This window comes from Narcine bancroftii, chromosome 5, assembly GCF_036971445.1.
Source record: "Narcine bancroftii isolate sNarBan1 chromosome 5, sNarBan1.hap1, whole genome shotgun sequence".
NCBI lineage: Eukaryota > Metazoa > Chordata > Chondrichthyes > Torpediniformes > Narcinidae > Narcine > Narcine bancroftii.
Window position 1 is genome coordinate 123,020,611 of NC_091473.1, and position 20,095 is coordinate 123,040,705.

Here is a 20,095-nt window from a genome sequence, read left to right on the forward strand (position 1 = left end):
GTTTTTGTTGTGGTTGTGGTTTAGGGGCCAATGCTCTATGTGCCCTTTCTATTTCCATTTCTTGCTGTAGTTCTGGACATCCTAGGGCCTTAGGGATCCATTCTTTTATAAACTCCCTCATATTCTTGCCTTCTACATCTTCCTTAAGGCCCACTATCTTTATGTTATTTCTTCTGTTATAATTTTCCATTATATCTATTTTTTGGGCTAGTAATTCTTGTGTCTCTTTAGTTTTTTTATTAGATTCCTCCAATTTCTTTTTTAAGTCTTCTACCTCCATTTCTGCTGCTATTGCCCGTTCTTCCATCTTGTCCATTTTTTTCCCCATTTCTGTTAAGGTCATATCCATTTTATTTATTTTCTTTTCTGTGTTGTTTATTCTTCTTCTTAAATCATTGAATTCCTGTGTTTGCCATTCTTTAAATGACTCCATGTATCCTCTAACAAGAGCAAGTACCTCCTTTACCTTGCCTATCTTTTCTTCTTCTATTTCCCTGTACTCTTCCTCTTCCTCTTCTTCTTCCTCTAGGTTGACCATCTGTTGTTTCTTTGCTGCCCTTTCCTCCTCTTCTTTCTTGTTTCTGTTGTCTTCTGTGGTCTCTTCTTGCTGCAGGTGTTCTGCAGCTGTCGTTGCCGGCTGTGGAGATCGACTCCCCAGCTGGTCCCCCCTCCCGTCGGTGTTTTTTTTTGTATGCGCATCGCGCATGCGCGAGGAGTCGCGCATGCGCGGTTGCGCACTTTTACTCGGCTCTGTGAGCCATTGTTGTAGTTCTCTTTCTACCGACCTGAGGTAGTGGGGTCTTCTCTCCACAGCGGGCCTCTTCGGACAGGTAAGGCCTTCACCTTTTTCCTCCGTTGTCTTCTCTTCCTCTCTTCTTTCCGTTGATTTTGATTTTTCTCCTTTTGTCTCCATCTTCTTTCCACCTTTATACTCACTTTTCTTTAACTTGTATTTCTGTACCTTTGTATTTTCTCTTGTTTTTCCCGACTTTTCTGGAGAGGGCTGGAGTTCACCGTCCGGCCACTACTCCATCACGTGACTCCTCCTCAGGAGCTGCAGCTGGATGCACTTCCCGCAGATGAAGTCTTCAGGGATACTGCTGTCTTCCCTGATGACCCACATTTTGCAATAGGCAAATGCCCTTGCCTTGGCTGCCATTCCCACCGTCTATGACTAGATGAAAAAAATATACAGGTATATACCTGCTGAAGCCTTTTTGTTCCTCGAATAGGGTGGCCTTTTCAGACTTCAACTCAGACTATTCCTCACCTCTTACCTGTTAAGCCTAAGCCTTACCACTCTGACTCAACCCACTCCAATGATGACCAATCCCCCCCTTTGTCTTCAACCGTTGAACTAGATTGCCCAATCAACTGCTATCTGCTGAGCCTCTCCTTTTTCAACCCCTCGGTCTTCAACTGTTGAACTCGATTGCCCAATTGCTCTTAAACCAACCTTGATCACCCTTCATGCATGATCTTCATTCTCCAAAATAGATCACAACCTTCAATATTGTAATAGCCAAAGATTATAAATGTAAATCCTTTTGCAAATTCAATCTTGCCAACTGTATTTTATCAAACTACCCATATAGCATTTCATTTTTTTTTCACACCATAAATCACATTAACCATGGTACACACTTTTTACTTTTCACACATATACAGTGCCATTTTCTCCCCCCCCCCCCCCTCCCTCCTCCCATCCCACCCTCCCTACCTCCCAATGTGCCCCTGGTGCATCCAATTTTTTTGATTTTTTTAAATTTAGAAATGCAGCACAGTAAGAAGCCATTTTTGGCCCACAAGCCCAATTACACCCAATTAACCCCCAGTACGTTTCAAAGGGTGAAAGGAAACCAGAGCTGCTGAAGTAAACCCACACAGACACAGAAAGAATACACAAGCACCTTACAGACAGCGGTGAATTTGAACCCCGATCCCGATCGCTGGCTCTGCAACAGGGTTGCGCTAACCGCTATGTTAACCATGCTGCAATAAACTGTTAAGCCATAAACTGGAATAAAAGAATCTGGACATCTCACCACAGTCTAAAAGAATGAAAAGATCATTTAAAAATTATTATTTTTAAATGAAACACACTGAAGTGCCCAATGACTACTTTTGGGGGGGAAAAACAGCTTCTATTACTTTTAACAAGAGCATCAAGAAAGATTGCTACATTTTCAGCAGTTTACATAACATCCACACGAGAGTCTTTGATGAGTCGTCAACTACATGGGAGTGAAACATGAATCCCAATTTGCACAGAGCAATCAGATCCCCAATTCGATTATTTATCTTATTGTCAGTGACTAAAGGATAAAACTGACCATCACAGATGGTTAACTTCCAAACTCTTCTTTGAACTCCAGAGGCTCTTTTACATCCATGCAAGAAGTCTGACAAGCCTTGGTTTAACCTATCAGTTGAAATACAACACTATTGTTCAGAGACCACTCCTTCAGTACCAAGATGAACTTTTAAATTATGGACGAATGTATCTGGAATGAGTTGTGAACCTGTGACCGATGTATGTTAATTGGGTATGATGGGGCAGCACAGATTTTAATGGCCGGAATTAGCTTCTACCGTGCTGTAAATAACTTATTTTTAATTTAATATTCAGCGCCAAGACTCCTATAGCCTGACTAAGGATAACATCCAAAAGAATGGGGTTCAATGGCATGGTAAGCTAACAGAAGGGCATGAGACGACAGCAACTAGACAATGAGGTGCCATTTTCATAATGAGCAAAACAATTGATAGTTTGGATTCAGATTTGCCTTGCCCATGGAAGCAGGGAGCTGTGTTGAAAGGATGAGGAAACTTTGGAAAGAATACAGGGTGTTGCCATGATTAGCGGGCATGAGCTAATGGAAAGAAGTTGGACAAACTCTGGAGCATCAGAGGCTGAGGGGAGTCCTAATAGAAGTTCACAAAATAATGTGTGAGGCATCAGTAGACAATTAGAATCTCTTTTTTAATTCAATTAAGTATAGTGTGGTTGATTTTTTTTTAGTTACTTTTGAAGTGGCATGATTTTTTTTTTAAATAGTACCTGTTTGGCTGCAGCATGCAAGAATTTTAGTGCATATATACATTGTACAATGTACATGACAATAAACCCACTATTATTATTACCTATTTCCTGGGGTAAAAGTGTGACCTACTCGAGTATTGATTCACAACCTTATTTCCACTCACATACCACCTTAAATAATTCCCAACTAATCACAGACCAGCTATGGCATCGAAGGTGCTCCAGGTAGAGAACATGATGCCATGACATGGTACAGTCAGATTTGATAATGGAATATTGAAGTTGATAATCATCACAGCTTCTTAACACAAGAAAGTAATGCTCAGAGCTAATCCAGGGTGGAGAAGGTAGCAATGTGAATGCAAGGTGATCAAATGTAGAAGAGAAAATTTAATTACTATAGGTACACAATCCTTTATTCAGATATCTAAAATCCAGAAAGCTCCAAAAACCAGCAAGTGGGGAGAGAGACCGGCAGTGCGAGTCAGGCGGTCGAGGGGGGGGGAGACCAGCAGCAAGAGTCGGGCGGGTGAGGGGAGGAGACTGGCAGCGCAAGTTGGGTGGGGGGAGAGACCGGCAGCGCGACTGGAGGAGGGTGGGGGTGGATATGGCAGCACAATTGGGGTGGGCTTAAATTTGGCTTTCCGAAATCCAGAAAAATCTGAAATTTAGAACACACTGGCTCCCAAGGGTTCCAGATAAAGGATTGTGTACCTGTAGCAGATCAACAGCAGAAGCACCTTGGCTAGGAAATGAACAGTTTGAAAATGGACCACCATGGGATTTGGGATCTGGGTATCCAACCCACTCCTTCCTGAGATCAACATAAAATGAAACTGCAAAATGAATAGGGCAAGGGAAGAGATACAAGAGAGTGATCTGAGGTTATTTTGGATAAATGTGTGAAGGACAGGAGAAAGTAATCACTGGTGGCCTTGTTATGGCAAAACAAGATAGAGAGTAGAACACAGAAATCAAAAAGAAATACAGGTGAACATTTTTTCAAGAAAATGAGCTGGCATAGCTGTATTAGAAGTAGAAATTAGCCCTAGTTTGGAAGGATACAAGGTTTGAAACTCAACTCAATTCAAGATGAAATATAAGAAAAGCTGCATACAGTCCAATTCACAGTGCAGCAAACAATGGAAAATAAGTATCAATGATTTCTTACTTTGGAAAGATTGCTGTCATCTGTGCGGAGGCAAATCCTTTTCTGCAACCATTTTCTGTGATATTTCCATTTTTATAGCTCAATTCTGCTGAGCTGAAGGAAAAGAGCAGATATGAAAGCAAAGATTAGTAATACAATGGCACAGGGCACACACAAAAATTTTGAAACAGTGCAATTCAGGAGTTCATACTAGCAAATGCTGCAAAGAAGTAATCTAATTTAGCTCACTCTCTTTTCATATTTCCATTAATTTTTTTTTCAAATATTTATCCACGTGCTTTCCAAATGATTTATGTGGATTTGAATCATTTGTGATAATATGAAAATATAATAATCAGCTTGCTGTCAAATGCATTGCACTAAAATTCTTACTTGCTGCAGCTGAACAGGTACTTCATAAAAAAATGACATTAAATTAAATTGAAAGGAGATACAGAAAATAAATAATAAATATTCACAGCACAATTGAGCATGAAAAAATGTTAGAATATTGCAATCATCTTGTGATGTCAGAACAGTGCATGATTAGGATATCAAGGGGAAGTTCTTAAACATGGAGATGCTGGTCTTTAGACTAGCCATTGGATGGAAGGTCAAAGCCTGTTTTGCTTTCTGTATTCCTGGACACTCAGATTACCAAACCAGGCTATGATGTAACCGGTCAATAAACTTTCAACATCTATGGAAGTTGCCAAATCTCCTGACTTCTGAGGAACAACAGGCTTAGGTGCACTTCACTGTTGGTTCGATGTGCAGGCTCCAGGAGAGGTCTTTTGAAACATGGACTTCCAGGAACTTGAATGTACTATCCTTTTTTACCTCCATCCCATTGGTATGGACAGGTGTGTGGTTCCTCAATGTCCCCTTCCTAAAATCACAATATAAGCCCAAAGGTTTTGCTGACATTGAAAGCAAGATTATTGTTCTAATGCCACTCAACTAGACTTTTGATCTCCATCCTGTATTAACTCATCATTTCTAGTTATTCAACAGTGGTGGTGTCATCAGTAAATTTATCGATTGCATTGGTGCCCACGGAGTCATACATGTACAGGGAATAGAACAGGAGACTAAGGGCACATCTTGTTTTGATTATCAGCAAGGAGGAAGTGATATTATCAACCCACAATGATTGGAGTGTGCCAATGAGGAAGTCAAGGATCCAGTTGCAGAGAGACGAAAAGAGTCCTTGATCCTCTAGTCAATAATTAACAACTTGCTGTATGTGTTCCTGTGGTCTAGGTGATCATTTGGAGAGTAGAGGGCTAGCTATACAGCATCTGCCTTTGATTTGTTGTGATAATAAATGAATTAAAGTGGGTTCAGGTCCTCCTGAGATAAGAGATGATCTGACCTTCACCATAACAAACCTCTCAAATCACGTCATCATAATAGACGCAAGTTTCACCAACCAGAAGTGAGCACACAAGGTATTTAGCTCATTCAGAAATTATGTATTACTGTTTATAATATTGCTTTGTTTCACCTTATGGGATGTAAGGCTGTGCAAGCTTGGGCACAGCTGTCTGAGACTCTAGCTTATTGCTGGCTGGACATTACTTCTTTGCAACTCTCCGCTAATCAGAAAAAATCTACAACCCTCATTCTTCATGACTTTGGATTGAATGTACAAGTTTCCTTACTGGCCAACGAACTCGTGGCATTTGTTCTCTTATTTACTTTATCAACACCCTTCATAACTTTATGTACCTCTCTCAAACTTGCTCAACTTAAAATCCTAACAAAAGGAGTCTCAGTTTCTCTAGTCTCTCCACAAAACACACCTGTCATTTCCATTATTGTTTCAATAAATCTCTTCTGCATTCACTCCATGGCATTTATATTCTTTCTGAAATTAGGCACAACATCAACTTACATTTAGATAAAGCCTTTAAAAAAAACTAAGATAACTCAGGGTATTTTCAAAGAGCAAAATAACAGTAAAGTTTGATCTTCAACTATGCTGTAGACTGAGTAGAGAAAGGAGAGGGATACTTAAAACAGGACAAGAACAGCTGCGTGGTGTGATGGCGTAAGAAGGCGGCGTGTAATTCCACCTCTTCCCAGTTGAATTAATTAATGCACGAATTAAAGACTTTGGAAAAGCACCTTGCAATACTTGTTCTTAACCTCTGTTCAGGATTTAAGCATTATTCTTTCCCTTGATTGGGCAATATGGGCTGGATAAGACTGCCTTGAGGAGGACTTCATAGAATACATCCTTGATAGCTTTATAGCCCACGATAACCAAATACACACCTGTATTAAATTTCTAACCCCAAACACCTTTGGAATGTAAAAGGAAACTGGAGCACCCAGAAAAAAACCCACACAAACACAGAGAGAATATACAATCTTTCTTACGGGTAGCAGTAGATTTGAACCCATGCGGTTGGGACCGTAATAGTGTTGAGCTAACCACTACTCTAGCTGTGCTGCCTTTAAACAGCATATTATTGAACTTCCCAGTGGATTTAAAGGCAGCAAATGTCACACTGCTGTTTAAAAAAGATTGTAGGAAAAAGGCAGGTCACCACAGTCAAATTAGCTTAATGTCTGTAATCAAGAAAATGTTTCAATTGTCATTAAGAAATAGCAAGACATCTGGTTAGAAGCTATTCCATCAGGCAGATGCATCATGGATTCAGGAATGGAAGGTTGCATTTTGACATATCTACTGGATCAGGGATCTGTTCTGGGACCCTGCTCTTTGTGATTTTTTTTTAATATAAATGACCTGGATAAAGAGGCGGATGGATGGGTCAGTAAGTTTGCGGATGACATGAAGGTTGGAGGAGATGTGGATGGAGCTGATGGTTGTCTATGGTTACAAGATGATATAGTCAGGATGCAGAGTTGGGCAGAAAAATGGCAGATGAATTTCAATCCGAATAAGTATGAGGTGATGCATTTTGGAAGGACTAACCAGAAGGCGGAGTACAGGGTTAATGGTCGGTTATTTAAGAGTGTGGACGAACAGAGGAACCTTGGGGTTCAAATCCATATATCCCTCAAGATCATCGCACAGTTTGATAGGATAAATAAGAAGGCCTAAAGATGCTTGGATTTATTAATAGTTCAGGAATAAAGAGGTATTAAAGGTTACGGAGAGAAGGCGGGGACGGGGTACTGAACTTTAAGATCAGCCATGATCTCGTTGAATGGCGGAGCAGGCTCGAAGGGTCGAATGACCTACTCCTGCTCTTATCTTCTATGTTTCTGTGTCACGTAACAACTCTACAAATCTTTGGTAAGACCACACTTAAGAACATTGTTTTCAGTTCTCGTCACCTCATTATAGGAAGGATGTGGAAGCTATGGAGAGGGTGCAGAAGAGATTTACCAGGATGCTGTCTGGATTGGGAAACAAATCTTATGAGGCAAGGTTAGCAGAGCTGATACATTTCACTTTGAAGTACAGAAGGATGAGAGGAGACTTGATAGAGGTCAACAAGATTATGAGAGACAATAGATAGGGTGGACAGCCAGCAGCTGTTTCCTAGGACAGGATCAGCAAACATCAGATAAGTTAATGGAGGGAAGTTTTGGGGAGACATCAAGGGAACCTTTTTTTAAAAAAAAACACAAGAGTTGTGGGTGCCTGGAATGTGTTGCCGGAGATGGTGATGGAAGCTGAAACATTGGGGGCATTTAAGAGACTCTGAGACAGACACATGGATTAAAGAAAAATAGAGGGTGATGGGGAAGGGAGGGTTTAGTAGTTTTTAGGAAGGGATATAGAGTTCAACACAACATGGAGGGCCGAAGGACCTGTATTGTGCTGTATTGTTCTCTGATAATAACAAGTGCAGTAAATAGAGGGCAACAGGTAGCTGTTGCACATTTGGATTACCAGAAAGCATTTGATAGACTGCCTTACAAAAAATAAAGATGCATGGAGTTGGGGGTAAAGTATTAACATGGATAGAGGACTGGTTAACCAATAGGAAGTAGAAAATTTGGGTAAATAGGTACTCCTATGGATGGCAGTCAGTGATGCGTACAGTCCTGCTGGAGTCAACGCTGAGCCCGCCACTGTTCACAAGATATATTTAACAATTTGGAAGAGAGGACCATCAAAGTTTGCTGATGACACTAAATTGAATGGAAAAGCAAATTATGCAGAGGATACCAAGGTTCTAAAGAGAGGAGTAGATAGGCTGAGATAGTTGGTAAAGGTATAGCAGATGGAGTGTAATATTGGTAAATGTGAGGATGTAGCCGACCGCTACAAAGAAACACACACACACACACACACACACACACACACACACACACACACAATGTGGCAGGTTAAGCTCACTGTTTTATTATGGCTGGAAAGGCTGCTTTTTATACTGTTCAAATTCCCGCCATTTTTGCTGATTGACTGAGTCAGCCATATGAATAACAATAGCAGGTGGGAACATCCATGCATATGAATGCCTTTCTTCCCCAGCCTGTTTCTGCTGAGTTCGCTGGGCAGCTTGACCAATGCCATTTTAGGGCTGTTGGTCTGATGCTGCCCCAGCTTTTACCCCCACCAGTTCGTGGTCCTGGGAGTCGCTTTAGTGACCTCACTCCACGTCTGCTGCCGCGCGATGTGCCGGCCCTATCTCCGCAATTGCAGGCCGCCACATGACACACCCCAGAACCGGTGTTACAGTCTATAGTGTCCTTAGGTATAGTCCCCAAAATCTTTTGTGGTCTGCCTCTGCGTCGAGGTGTTTGTGTCTCCATGGGTTCTGCTGGGTCTGTGTGGGCAGGCTTGAGTCTATCTGTAGTGAAGACCTTTGGTTTTCCACCAATGTTCAGCTCGAAGGTGGCTCCATTTTTCCGAATGACTTGAAAGGGACCTTCATATGGCTTCTGCAGTGGTGAACAGTGGGGTCCTCTGCGTACAAACATGAACTCACCGTCCTTGAGTTCTTTGGGAATGTTGGACTTGGCTCATCTGTGTCTGGTGGGTGGGATCAGAGCCAGGTTACCAACCTTTTCATGCAGCCTGTCCAGGAAGGTGGTTGTCTCCTCCTGCTGCCCTCTGGCCTGTGGAACGAAATCCCCGAGAACCATTAGTGGAGCTACTTAGATGAGTTCAGTGGAAGATGCGTGGAGGTCTTCTTTCGGCACTATTTGGATGCCCAATAGTGCCCATGGTAGCTCGTCCATCCATTTGGGGCCCTTGAGTCTGGTCATGAGGGCGGTCTTGAGGTGGCTGTGGAAACGCTCCAGCATGCAGTTGGCTTGAGGGTGGTATGCCATCGTATGGTGCAGCTGAGCACCCCACAGGTTGGCAATGTCGGTCCACAAACTGGAGGTGAACTGTGCACCTCAGTCAGAAGTGATGTGTTGTGGCAGTCTGAATCTTGCAATCCAGGACAAGAAGAGTGCTTTGACACAGGACCTGGTGGATGTGTCGGCCAGGGGGATTGCTTCTGGCCACCGAGTGAAGCGGTCAACCACTGTGAATAGGGAGCGGAAACCCTGAGAGACTGACAAGGGTCCACACGTACTTGCTGGCAACCAGCCAGACTGTAGTCCTGATGGATGGGTGTACCAGCCCGTCGATGAAGTAAAAATCTCTTCACCTCCATGCCATTGGGACAATAGGTCGAATCTGCCCGGTGGCCACGATGCACAGGAGAGTGGTAGAAGGGTGGTAGTACCTGTGCCGACTGGTACATCCTGAAGCCGAAAGCCTGTGACAGCGGTCCTGCACTGCAGGATCTCGTCGTCCTGCTGCTGAGCCTCTACCAGTGCTGCGAAGTCCAGACCATTGACCAGGGAGTGGATGCTGTGTCTTGACAAGGCATCTGTGACCACGTTCTTTGCCTGAGATGTGCTTGACGTCGGTGGTGTACTCCGAGATGTAAGACAAGAGTCTCTGTTGGCGGGCTGACCAGGCATCGGAGATTTTAGCCAGGGTGAAAGTCAGTGGTTTGTGGTCCGTGAAAGCCCTTCCCTCAAGAAAGTACCGGAAGTGGTGGATGGCTAAGTACAGCACCAGCAGCTCTCTATCAAAAGCACTGCACTTTAGTTCAGGGGGCCGCAGATGTTTGCTGAAGAAAGCTAAGTGGGTACCAACTTCCTTCTATCTGCTGCTCCAGGACTCCATCAATCGCTGTTCCTGAGGCATTGACTCTGAGGTGGGTCAGGAGTGTAGCTTTAGCCAGGGCTTCTTTGGTTTCCACAAATGCACTTGTGGATTCGTCGTCCCAAGTCAGGTCCTTCTCCTTGCCGGACATCAGGATGAACAGAGGGTGCATCTCTTGGGCAGATGCTGAGATAAACCTGCGATAAAAGTTTATCCTCCCCACGAACTCCTGCAGAACTTTAGTTGTATTGGGCTTCAGGAAGTTGCAGATGGCCTCTACCTTGACAGGCAGTGGTGTGGCCCCGTCCTGTGGCCCATGAAGCTGATGGTGTTCAGGCCAAACTGGTATTTGGCCAGGTTGATGGTGAGTCCAAGCTCCGGCAGTTGGCTACAGAGATTTTGGAGGAGCTGAAGATGTTCCTGTCACGTTCTACTTGCCACGAGGATATCGTCAAAGTAGACAAAATTGCCATCCAGGTCTTGGCCCACTGTGTCCATCAGTCGCTGGAATGTCTGTGGTGCATTTTTGAGCCCGAATGGCATCCTCAGGAAATCAAACAGCCCAAATGGAGAGATGATGGCCGTCTTAGCGAAGTCATCAGGATGCACCGTGATCTGGTGATATCCTCGTACGAGGTCCACTTTTGAGAATATTATTGCCCCATGCAGGTTTGCCACAAAATCCTGGATGTGTGGCATGGGGTAACGGTCCGGGGTGGTGGCTTTGTTGAGCTGGCGATAGTCGCCACATTGGTCTCCAGCCCCCAAATACCTTAGACACCATATGCAGGGGTGAGGCCAATGGGCTGTCTGATCGTCAAACAACACCCAAATCTTCGAGCTTGTGGAACTCCTCCTTGGCCAGTCGGAGCTTCTCCAGGGGAAGTCGTCTCGCCCTTGCATGGAGAGGTGGGCCCTTGGCCAGGATGCAGTGTCTGACGCTGTGTCGAGGCATCTCCACTGTGAACTGATGGGAAAGGATTGTCGGGAATCCCGCTAGCAGCTTGGAGAACTCATCCTCCAAGCTGTGAACAGAGTCCAGGTGCATTCCCAGAAACCTAGCACCCCTCAGTGTGATTGTCGGCTAGGTCTCGGTGTGGACGAATCACTTAACATTAAGGTCCTGTAGGCTCACAGGAAATCCACTCCACTGTGGCCAGCGTGAACTCCCACGAGAAGTGACTACCCCTGAACTGCAGTTCGGCCCTATGAGTACCATAGGTCAGTATAGCTGTCAACGTGGGTCCCGCTAGCCTGCGCCTAGTTTCCATCGGGGTTATCGTGCTGACCTCTGCTCCTGTATCCACCAGGAAGCATCTGCTGGACAGGAGGCTCTCTTGGTGGCCAGCCGTCAAGACCATCAGCGATGGATGGCCTCATCATTTCCCTGAAACTCGCAGGGGGACTTGCATCAGCGGGCCTTGGTGCCCCATCTCCGGTGGTAGAAGCACCAAAGGTCGCTGGACTCGCTCCTGACTCTCGTCTGCTGTTCCTTGCTTAGAATTGCTCTGGTCTGATTGTGGGACTTCTTTACGAGCCCCACGGTAGCCGAGCACTTCTGTTTCTGTTTCCACAGAATGTCTGCCCGTGCTGCAATTTTCTGGGGGCTAGGTGAAATCCACATCCGCCAGAAGGAGTTGGATCTCTTCAGGCATCTCTTCCAGGAACGCGTGCTCAAACATGATGCCGGGCTGCTCATTTCCCAGGAGGGCCAGCATCTCGTTGATGAGTGCCGTCGGAGATCTTTCTCCAAGCCCATCCAGGTGGAGCAAACATGCTCCTCGCTCTCGCCGCTAGAGTCCGAACATTTCGATTAATAGCTCTTTGAAGGCTGTGTAAGTGCCTTCTGATGGTGGCCTGTGGATAAAGTAGGCCACTCTGTCTACAGTCTGCGGATCTAGGGCGTTGACCACATGGTAGTACCGGGTGGTCTCTACTGTGATGCCCCGGATCTGGAACTGAATCTCCACCTGGTCGAACCACATGCTGGGTCGAACTGACCAGAAGGTCGGGAGCTTCAGGCCAACTGCACTGACTGCTGTTTTATTCTCCACCGCTAGGTTTAGATTCCTTCTAAACCGTCGGGGTTACCAACTGTAGTCGACTGCTACAAATAAACACACACACACACACACACACACACACACACACACACACACACACACACACACACACAGTGTGGCAGGTTAAGCTCACTGTTTTATTAGGGCTGAAAAGGCTGCTTTTATACTGTTCAAGTTCCCACCACTTTTGCTGATTGACTGAGTCAGCCCTATGAATAACAATAGGGGCAGGAACATCCATGCATATGAATGCCCTTCTTCCCCAGCCTGTTTCTGCTGATGCCGCCCCAGCTTCTACCCCCACCGGTTCATTGTCCTGGGAGTTGCTTTAGCGATCTCTGTCCACATCTGCTGCCACGTGATGTGCCAGCCCGATCTCCGCAATTGCGGGCCGCCACAAGGATATCCACCAGAAAGAAAAATAGATCAGAGTATTATTTAAATGGTGAAAGATGCCAGCAAGCTGTTGTGCAGAAGACCTTGGGAGAGTTCTTGTGCATGAAATGCCAAAAGTGAATTTACAGAGGGAAAAGGTAATCAAGAAAGCAAATGAAATGTTAGCCTTTATTACTTGAGGTATTGAATTTAAGAGCAGAGAGATTTTGCTGCAATTGTGGTGAGGACACATGATGTACTATGCAATTCCACTATTTTCATTTGAGAATAGCTTTATACTGGCTTTCGAGGCCGTGCAGAGGAGGTTCACCAGGTTGATTTCAGAGATGAGAAGGTTAGCTTCTGAGAAGTGATTGTCAAATCACACAGAAATGGTGGAAGATCTCGGCCAGTTTTGCAGGTCTAGGAGGTAAAGATATATTACCAACGTTTTGAGTCTGAGCCCTTCTTCAAGGATTAAGCAAAGAAGTGATTAAGTCATCTGGGGCTACAGAATATAACAGCACAGTACAGGCCTTTCGGCCCTCAATTTGTGCCAAAAAAACTAAATCCTTCTTACCTTGTAACCTTGATTTTTCTTTCATCATACAACTGTCTAAGATTCTCTTAAATGACCTTCACCACCACTCCTGACAAGGGATTCCAGGCACCCACAACTTTCTTTGTAAAAATAAATAGAAATCTACCCCTGATATCTCCCCTAAATTTTCCTCCCTTCACTTTGTACAGATGTCTCTCGTGTTTGCTATTCCCTCTCTGGAAAGGCACTAGCTTTCTACCTTATCTACGTCTCTCAGGATCTTGCAGACCTCTATTAAGTCACCTCTCATCCTTCTTCACTCCAGGGAGAAAAGTCCTAGCTCTGCTAGCCTTGCCTCAAAGACTTATTTTCCAATCTCAGTAACATTCTGATGAATCTCTTCTGCACCATAGCTTCCACATCCTTCCTATAAGGTGACCAGAACTGATATTCCAAGTGTAGTCTCACCAGATATTTGTAGAGTTGCAACATGAGCTCTCAACTCCTGAACTCAATCCTCTGATTTATGTAGTTCAACATACCCATAGGCCTTCCTAACTATACTCGCTAGAATTCAGAAAGATGAGAGGGGATCTTATAGAAACATAAAATTCTGACAGGGAAAGATAAGATTGAGACACTGGTAGGTAATACTAGAACTCTGGGATGTAGTTTCAAGATTTGAGGGAGTCGATTACAGATGGAGATAAAGAAGAAATGCTTTTCCCCAAAAGTGTAATGAATCTGTGGAATTCTCTGCCCAAGGAAGTAGTTGAGGCAACCACGTTTAATATATTAGAACAGAATTAGATTTTTGTTCAGGAATTCAGGATAACGGGGGAAAAGGCAGGTAGGTGGAGCTGAGTCTATGGCCAGATCAGTCATAACCTAGTTGAGAGGAGGATCAGGCTCCTAAGATCAGATGGAAAACTCTTGCTCTATTTCTTACGCTGTATAGTGTACTGCATTTTCCCATCTGAACTGTAACTGCTACCTATTTGGTTCATCCTCTAGACCAGTGGTTCTCAACCTTTTTCTTTCCACTCACATACCACTTTAAGTAATCCTTATGCCATAAATGCTCTGGATTAGAAAGGGATTGCTTAAAGTGGTATGTGAGTGGGAAGGGAAGGTTCAGTGAGAATCACTGCTCTAGACCCAATTGTTACTGAAATATTTTGCTTGAGAAAAATTGTCATTGGCCCATTTCCTTTGGAGTTATGAAACCATGCACATAACGAGTCAATTAGGTACGATGAGAACAGTGGCTTTCAATCTTTCTCTTTCCACTCATATACCACCTTAGGTAATCCCTTACTAATCAATAGAGCACCTATGGCATAGGGAATACTTAAAGTGGTATGTGAGTGGAAAGAAAAAGGTTGAGAACCACTGCTCTAGACGATCACAGGCAATCTTTCTCAGTTTATTATGCTCTAAAATTTAATCATTCCTGTTAGCAAGTTCAACTCTTGCAGCGTATGTATTTCAGAGAACTGGAGAACTTAATGGCACACAGAGGCCTTTTTCAGTATAGGTTAATTTAGTAAAAAAAGCAAATCATTTTGCTACGTCTACCTTTTGTGTTGGTTATTTAAAACTTTTCAAGAGTAATTTAATAACTTTGCTGAATAATTGATAGACAATAAGGAATTCATCTTAATGAAAAATCATTTGCTGTAACTTCTTCATCACTGGATGAAAATTCTTGATCTCCCTCCCAAACACATTTACAACACTCACTGATAAGTAATACATGTTGAATTGTCAGTAAAGTTCACATGCTCCAAGCATTTAAGTCACACACACGAGCTGAGCTCATTCTAAATTTATATCCTAACTATTAATTACTAATCTGTCTCCTATTTTGATAGGAAGTATTACATTTATTGCCTGTATTCTATATATCAAGGTTTGGCACACTGACATCTTCCAATGAGTTTCAATCAAGTTTCTGCACTTACCGAGTGTAGTTCAATGTGGGGAAGCAGGGAGAAAAAAGTCTGTCTGTCTGGATGTCAGCAAAGGTACAGTCTCCTCTGTTGTCCACTACTGATTTCTCCAGTTCCCTAAATTACCCATAAATTACATTTTCAGAACTTACTAACAACAATGATAGACAAACACTGCTAAATCAAATAATCTATGCTAAAGCAATTTGAATATTGCAATCACTGGTTTATAGCTGTCGATACCTGTTGTACTGGTATCTGCAGAAACCCCTGCACACATATTGTTCAAATTCTTTTTGTAAAAGAATTGATTAAATATATAAAGGAAAAAAATATTTTCCATTTAATTCTGCCATTTTAAAACCATGATTATTTCTCTATCTCAAGACAATATTCTTGTTTAATCTTCATAAACACAGATTCCCAAAATGTTATTGATTCAGTCTAGACTTGAAACACAGTGAATGACTTAATATCCACAGCACTCGAGAGAACAGAAATTCCAAATACTCTCAGCCCTCTAAGTCATGAACTGAGTACCTGAAGACTAACCCATTACCTTAGGTTTGAACAAACTAAATTCTCAATTCATCTAGATAACATCCATCATCAAACTTCTTTCCATATTTAATATTATAATTTTATGTGTTAAAAAAGTCCACTGGATAATGCACATTTAGGTGTGCAGCTGATACATTTTTTTACATAAATCATAGTCAATCCAATTTTAATTAGGTCTCTACATGATGGATTAAATATTTGTTGAACAAGGATTACATGCACTGATAATAACAGCTTTAATGTGTGAAAGTGGCTCAAAATGATTACAAGTGGCAGATGAGACAAGGAAGCACATTCAAAAAGAATGACAACAACTTGTCTCATTATCAGAGTTATAAAAGGAGCCAAGCAAGATTGTGAGGAAATTCCAACACAGTGGGCCGATGGAAGAGCCAATTGTCAAAACTTAAAGACTTAAGCTTCTTGAACTGATAGATTAACAACTTTCTACCTACAATCTGCAAATTGCAGATTTGCTTTGATAGATTTATTTCTAATGAATTGCAACTTATCACATTTTAGTCCTCAGTTTCTTTTAAAGGGCTACAGGGATGCTTGTTCTCTGTTCTATTCACTTCCCAAGTCACTAAAGACAGCTTTATTAAACAAATTTTTTCTGTTCCGGTGATCAGAGATCCCTGCACCCATCAATATCATTGCATGAAATTTGGAAAATCATGCAAATATAGTGCTTCAGGTATCAAATTATAAATACAGTAAAATCCCTGGTATCTGGCACCTCTCGGGGGCTGGTGGATGCCGGATAAGTGAATTTCCCAGTTGCTTGAGATTGTGTGCTGTGTGAGTGGCGAACTAACTGCGAGATGGCACCAATTTTAAACCTGTAATTTTTAACGTATATTTTTTTTGGCCATTGCTTGAGACTGCTGATTGCTTGAATTTGGGATCATGGGGATTTTATTGTAGCAACATTCTTCAATGACTGAAACTAATTTATATCGAAAGGCTCGAGGGTGGCTAAAAAGGACTGCCAAGTCTGGGGTATAGAAGCTGGTGAGCTTAACATCGGTTGTGGGCAAGTAACTGGAGGAGTTTCTGAAGGACAGAACCTACATGTGTTTGGAAAGGCAAGGACTAATTAGGGGTAGTCCACATGACTTTATATATGGAAAAAAAAAATTTAAAGCTGACCAAGAAGTTTGATGAGGGCAGGGCAGCAGACATTTCTATATGGACTTTTCATGGCCTTTGACAAGGTTGTCTGGTCTGGAAACTCAAAACATATGGAATCCAAGGTGAGCTGGATACAGAATTGATTGTAGGAATAAAGGGTGGTAATGAAAGGTTACTAAGTCAGATTGATCTGTGCTGATTCACTGTTATTTGCATTCTATATAAGCGACTGGATTTCAACATAGCCAACACGAATAGTAAGTTTGTGGATAACACCAAGATCGGTGGTGTGGTGGTTTTAAAAATTGAAAATTATTCATAGAAGCTAAACACTATCTGCCAGAGGAATTCAATGGGCTAAGCAGCATCAGTTGGAGAAAAATAATTGTTGACATTGAGAAGACACCCTTTGTCAACAACTCTTCATCCACAGAACATGGCTCCGTCAATGAACAGTTGATTTGACACCTAACTCTGCAAATGTTACTTTTTCTCATTTGTCACAGTCATAGAGGCACTAAAAGATAGAGCATGGAAACACCCAAGTCCACCCTGACCATCATCCACCCATTCACACTTTTTTTTTCTTTGGCTTGGCTTCGCGGACGAAGATTTATGGAGGGGGTAAATGTCCACGTCAGCTGCAGGCTCGTTTGTGGCTAACAAGTCCGATGTGGGACAGACAGACACGGTTGCAGCGGTTGCAGGGAAAAATTGGTAGGTTGGGGTTGGGTGTTGGGTTTTTCCTCCTTTGCCTTTTGTCAGTGAGGTGGGCTCTGCGGTCTTCTTCAAAGGAGGTTGCTGCCCGCCGAACTGTGAGGCGCCAAGATGCACGGTTTGAGGCAATATCAGCCCACTGGCGGTGGTCAATGTGGCAGGCACCAAGAGATTTCTTTAGGCAGTCCTTGTACCTTTTCTTTGGTGCACCTCTGTCACGGTGGCCAGTGGAGAGCTCGCCATATAACACGATCTTGGGAAGGCGATGGTCCTCCATTCTGGAGATGTGACACACCCAGCGCAGCTGGATCTTCAGCAATGTGGACTCGATGCTGTCGACCTCTGCCATCTCGAGTACTTCGACGTTAGGGATGATAACGTCGAAGTACCCATTCACACTAATCCTACAATAATTCCATTATTTTTATTCTTCCTACATTAGATAAGGGGTATTCACAAGTTAACAGTCACAGTCTTTTTCCCAAGGTAAGGGGAGTATAAAACTGGAGGGCATAGATTTCAGGTGAGAGCAGAAAGATTTAAAAGATATCTGAGGGGCACCTTCTCCATATGGAGGATGCTGGTTATATGGAACAAGCTGCCAGAGGAAGAAGTAAAGGTGAGTACAATTGCAGTGTTTTTAAGACATCTAAAGGGACTTGAATATGAAAGGTTTAGGGGAATATGGGCTGAATGCACAGAAATGGGAGTAGATTGAGTCTGCAACTTGGTCAGCATGGACAAGTTGGACAAATCAATGACTTGCTTCAATGCAAAAACTCTTCTAACTCTAATAAATGAAAACCACTTTCATCTCACATTTGATCATCTGTTTTCTTTGTTAAATTCTCCAGGGAAGCTCTTAGCTGCTTTAATTGTCTCAATAAGGTTGTGTGTAAGCTACAGTAATCACATACCATGGTTAAAAAGTCTAGCAGCTATCTTTCTTGTCAGAATCCAATACACCTTCATGTAGAAAAGAGCTGATCACTGAAGCTCTTCAAACTATTTTACTGAGACAGATTCCAATGTGTTTTTTTTTTAATAACTTCTTCTAATGCAAAACAAACTAATTGTTTCAGTAATTATAGTAAAGTTCTACTGTGGGTGAATTCCAGCCCTTTTAATTTCTGCCTCCCAATTTTATCTAACTTAATCTACAACCCAATATGTTTTAGAAGGTGTGAAGAAACCAGAGCACCAAGAGAAAACCCACAAAGACGTGGAAGAATGTACAAACTCCTTACAGACACCACTGGATTAGAACCGTGTCACCGGTGCTGTAATAGCATCACATTAACCACTACACTAACCGTGCCACCCGACCTAGGTCCGTGTACTTAACTTCAAACCACATCTTTCTCCATCAACCACAGATTTAAAATTATCATCTGACCTGCTCATCTGAAGAAGTGTTGCAAACTTCCATGATACAAAGAGGTGCATCTTCAAATCTTACCTCTATAACTTAGGCCATCTCCCTATTAATTTTGTTAAAATTATAATTGTTGCTAATGTACATTTATCAGCATGGAGAGCTCCAACATTTTAATAGAAATCATGTATGGACTCTCTCCTTCATTTGCTCAATAATTCTTTCTATTTGAAGGAAAGCAAGGTCTGAAACCAAAAAGAATTTGCATTCATAAGACAACAAAATCTGGAGGAGGCAGCTGGAGCATGTCAGGCAATACAAATTTGACATTTTAACAGCTGTGACTGTACTCAGGGAGGAATATTTCCAGATTAATAAAAAGGAACACTGACACAAAATAAGCAGGCACAGGCAATAAAGGTAAATATATTAATCATGCACTTCACACAAACATCTGTTCTAAAAAAAAATCTCAGTAGTTTAGTTAGGGCTCCCTCACAATTCATTGGTTTAATACACACAAGCCAGAATTAGACGTTTCAGGCTCAATCTCTACTTTATGTGCTGAGCTAGGAGTTCTCAGATTAAATTAAATGATCAGACTGGACTAAATAAGCAGAAACTGAAGAGGTCAAAGAAAATCAACTCATCCAATTCTTCAACAAGTACCATTGCTAGAGATGGGTAGAAGTATACAATGTCAAGAGCATGTTCGACAGTCACGCTCTGTTTCCCAATACTGATACCCCTTGCACAGATGATCATACAATTGTTTCTTTCAAGAATCTTGCTTAGAAAAAAAAACTGAGGCTGAAGTAGGGACAAAGAACATTAAAAAAGCTATGGCACAGGAACAGGACTTTCAATCCACAATGTCTTCCCCAGAATTATGCCAAATTAAAATAATCCCATCTGTCTGCACAAGGTCTGTATTGCCTGTCTGTTCATATGTCTCCCTAAATGCCTCTTCACCATTGCTATCATGTCAGTATCTGCCACCTCCCTTGGCAGCAGAGTAGAGGCCTCTCCCATTCTCTATGTGGGGGGGAAAAAAACTTCCTTCGCAAATCTCCTTCAAGATTTGGCCATC

General features: G+C 42.6%; 1 protein-coding gene across 21 annotated transcripts in view; it reads right to left on the reverse strand.

The window, feature by feature from the left end:
- The window catches only part of st3gal3a (ST3 beta-galactoside alpha-2,3-sialyltransferase 3a), an 847,148-nt gene that overhangs the window by 403,460 nt on the left and 423,593 nt on the right, over positions 1-20,095 (reverse strand). For 18 of the 21 annotated variants that reach the window (XM_069938965.1, XM_069938959.1, XM_069938973.1 and 15 more), the window contains 2 exons: positions 15,231-15,335; positions 4,215-4,307 (listed from right to left, as the gene is read on the reverse strand). In XM_069938965.1, the coding sequence (XP_069795066.1) occupies positions 4,215-4,307; positions 15,231-15,335 (198 nt within the window). The remainder of the gene's footprint in view (positions 1-4,214; positions 4,308-15,230; positions 15,336-20,095) is intronic. The other 3 variants (XM_069938977.1, XM_069938975.1, XM_069938980.1) reach the window with 1 other exon arrangement.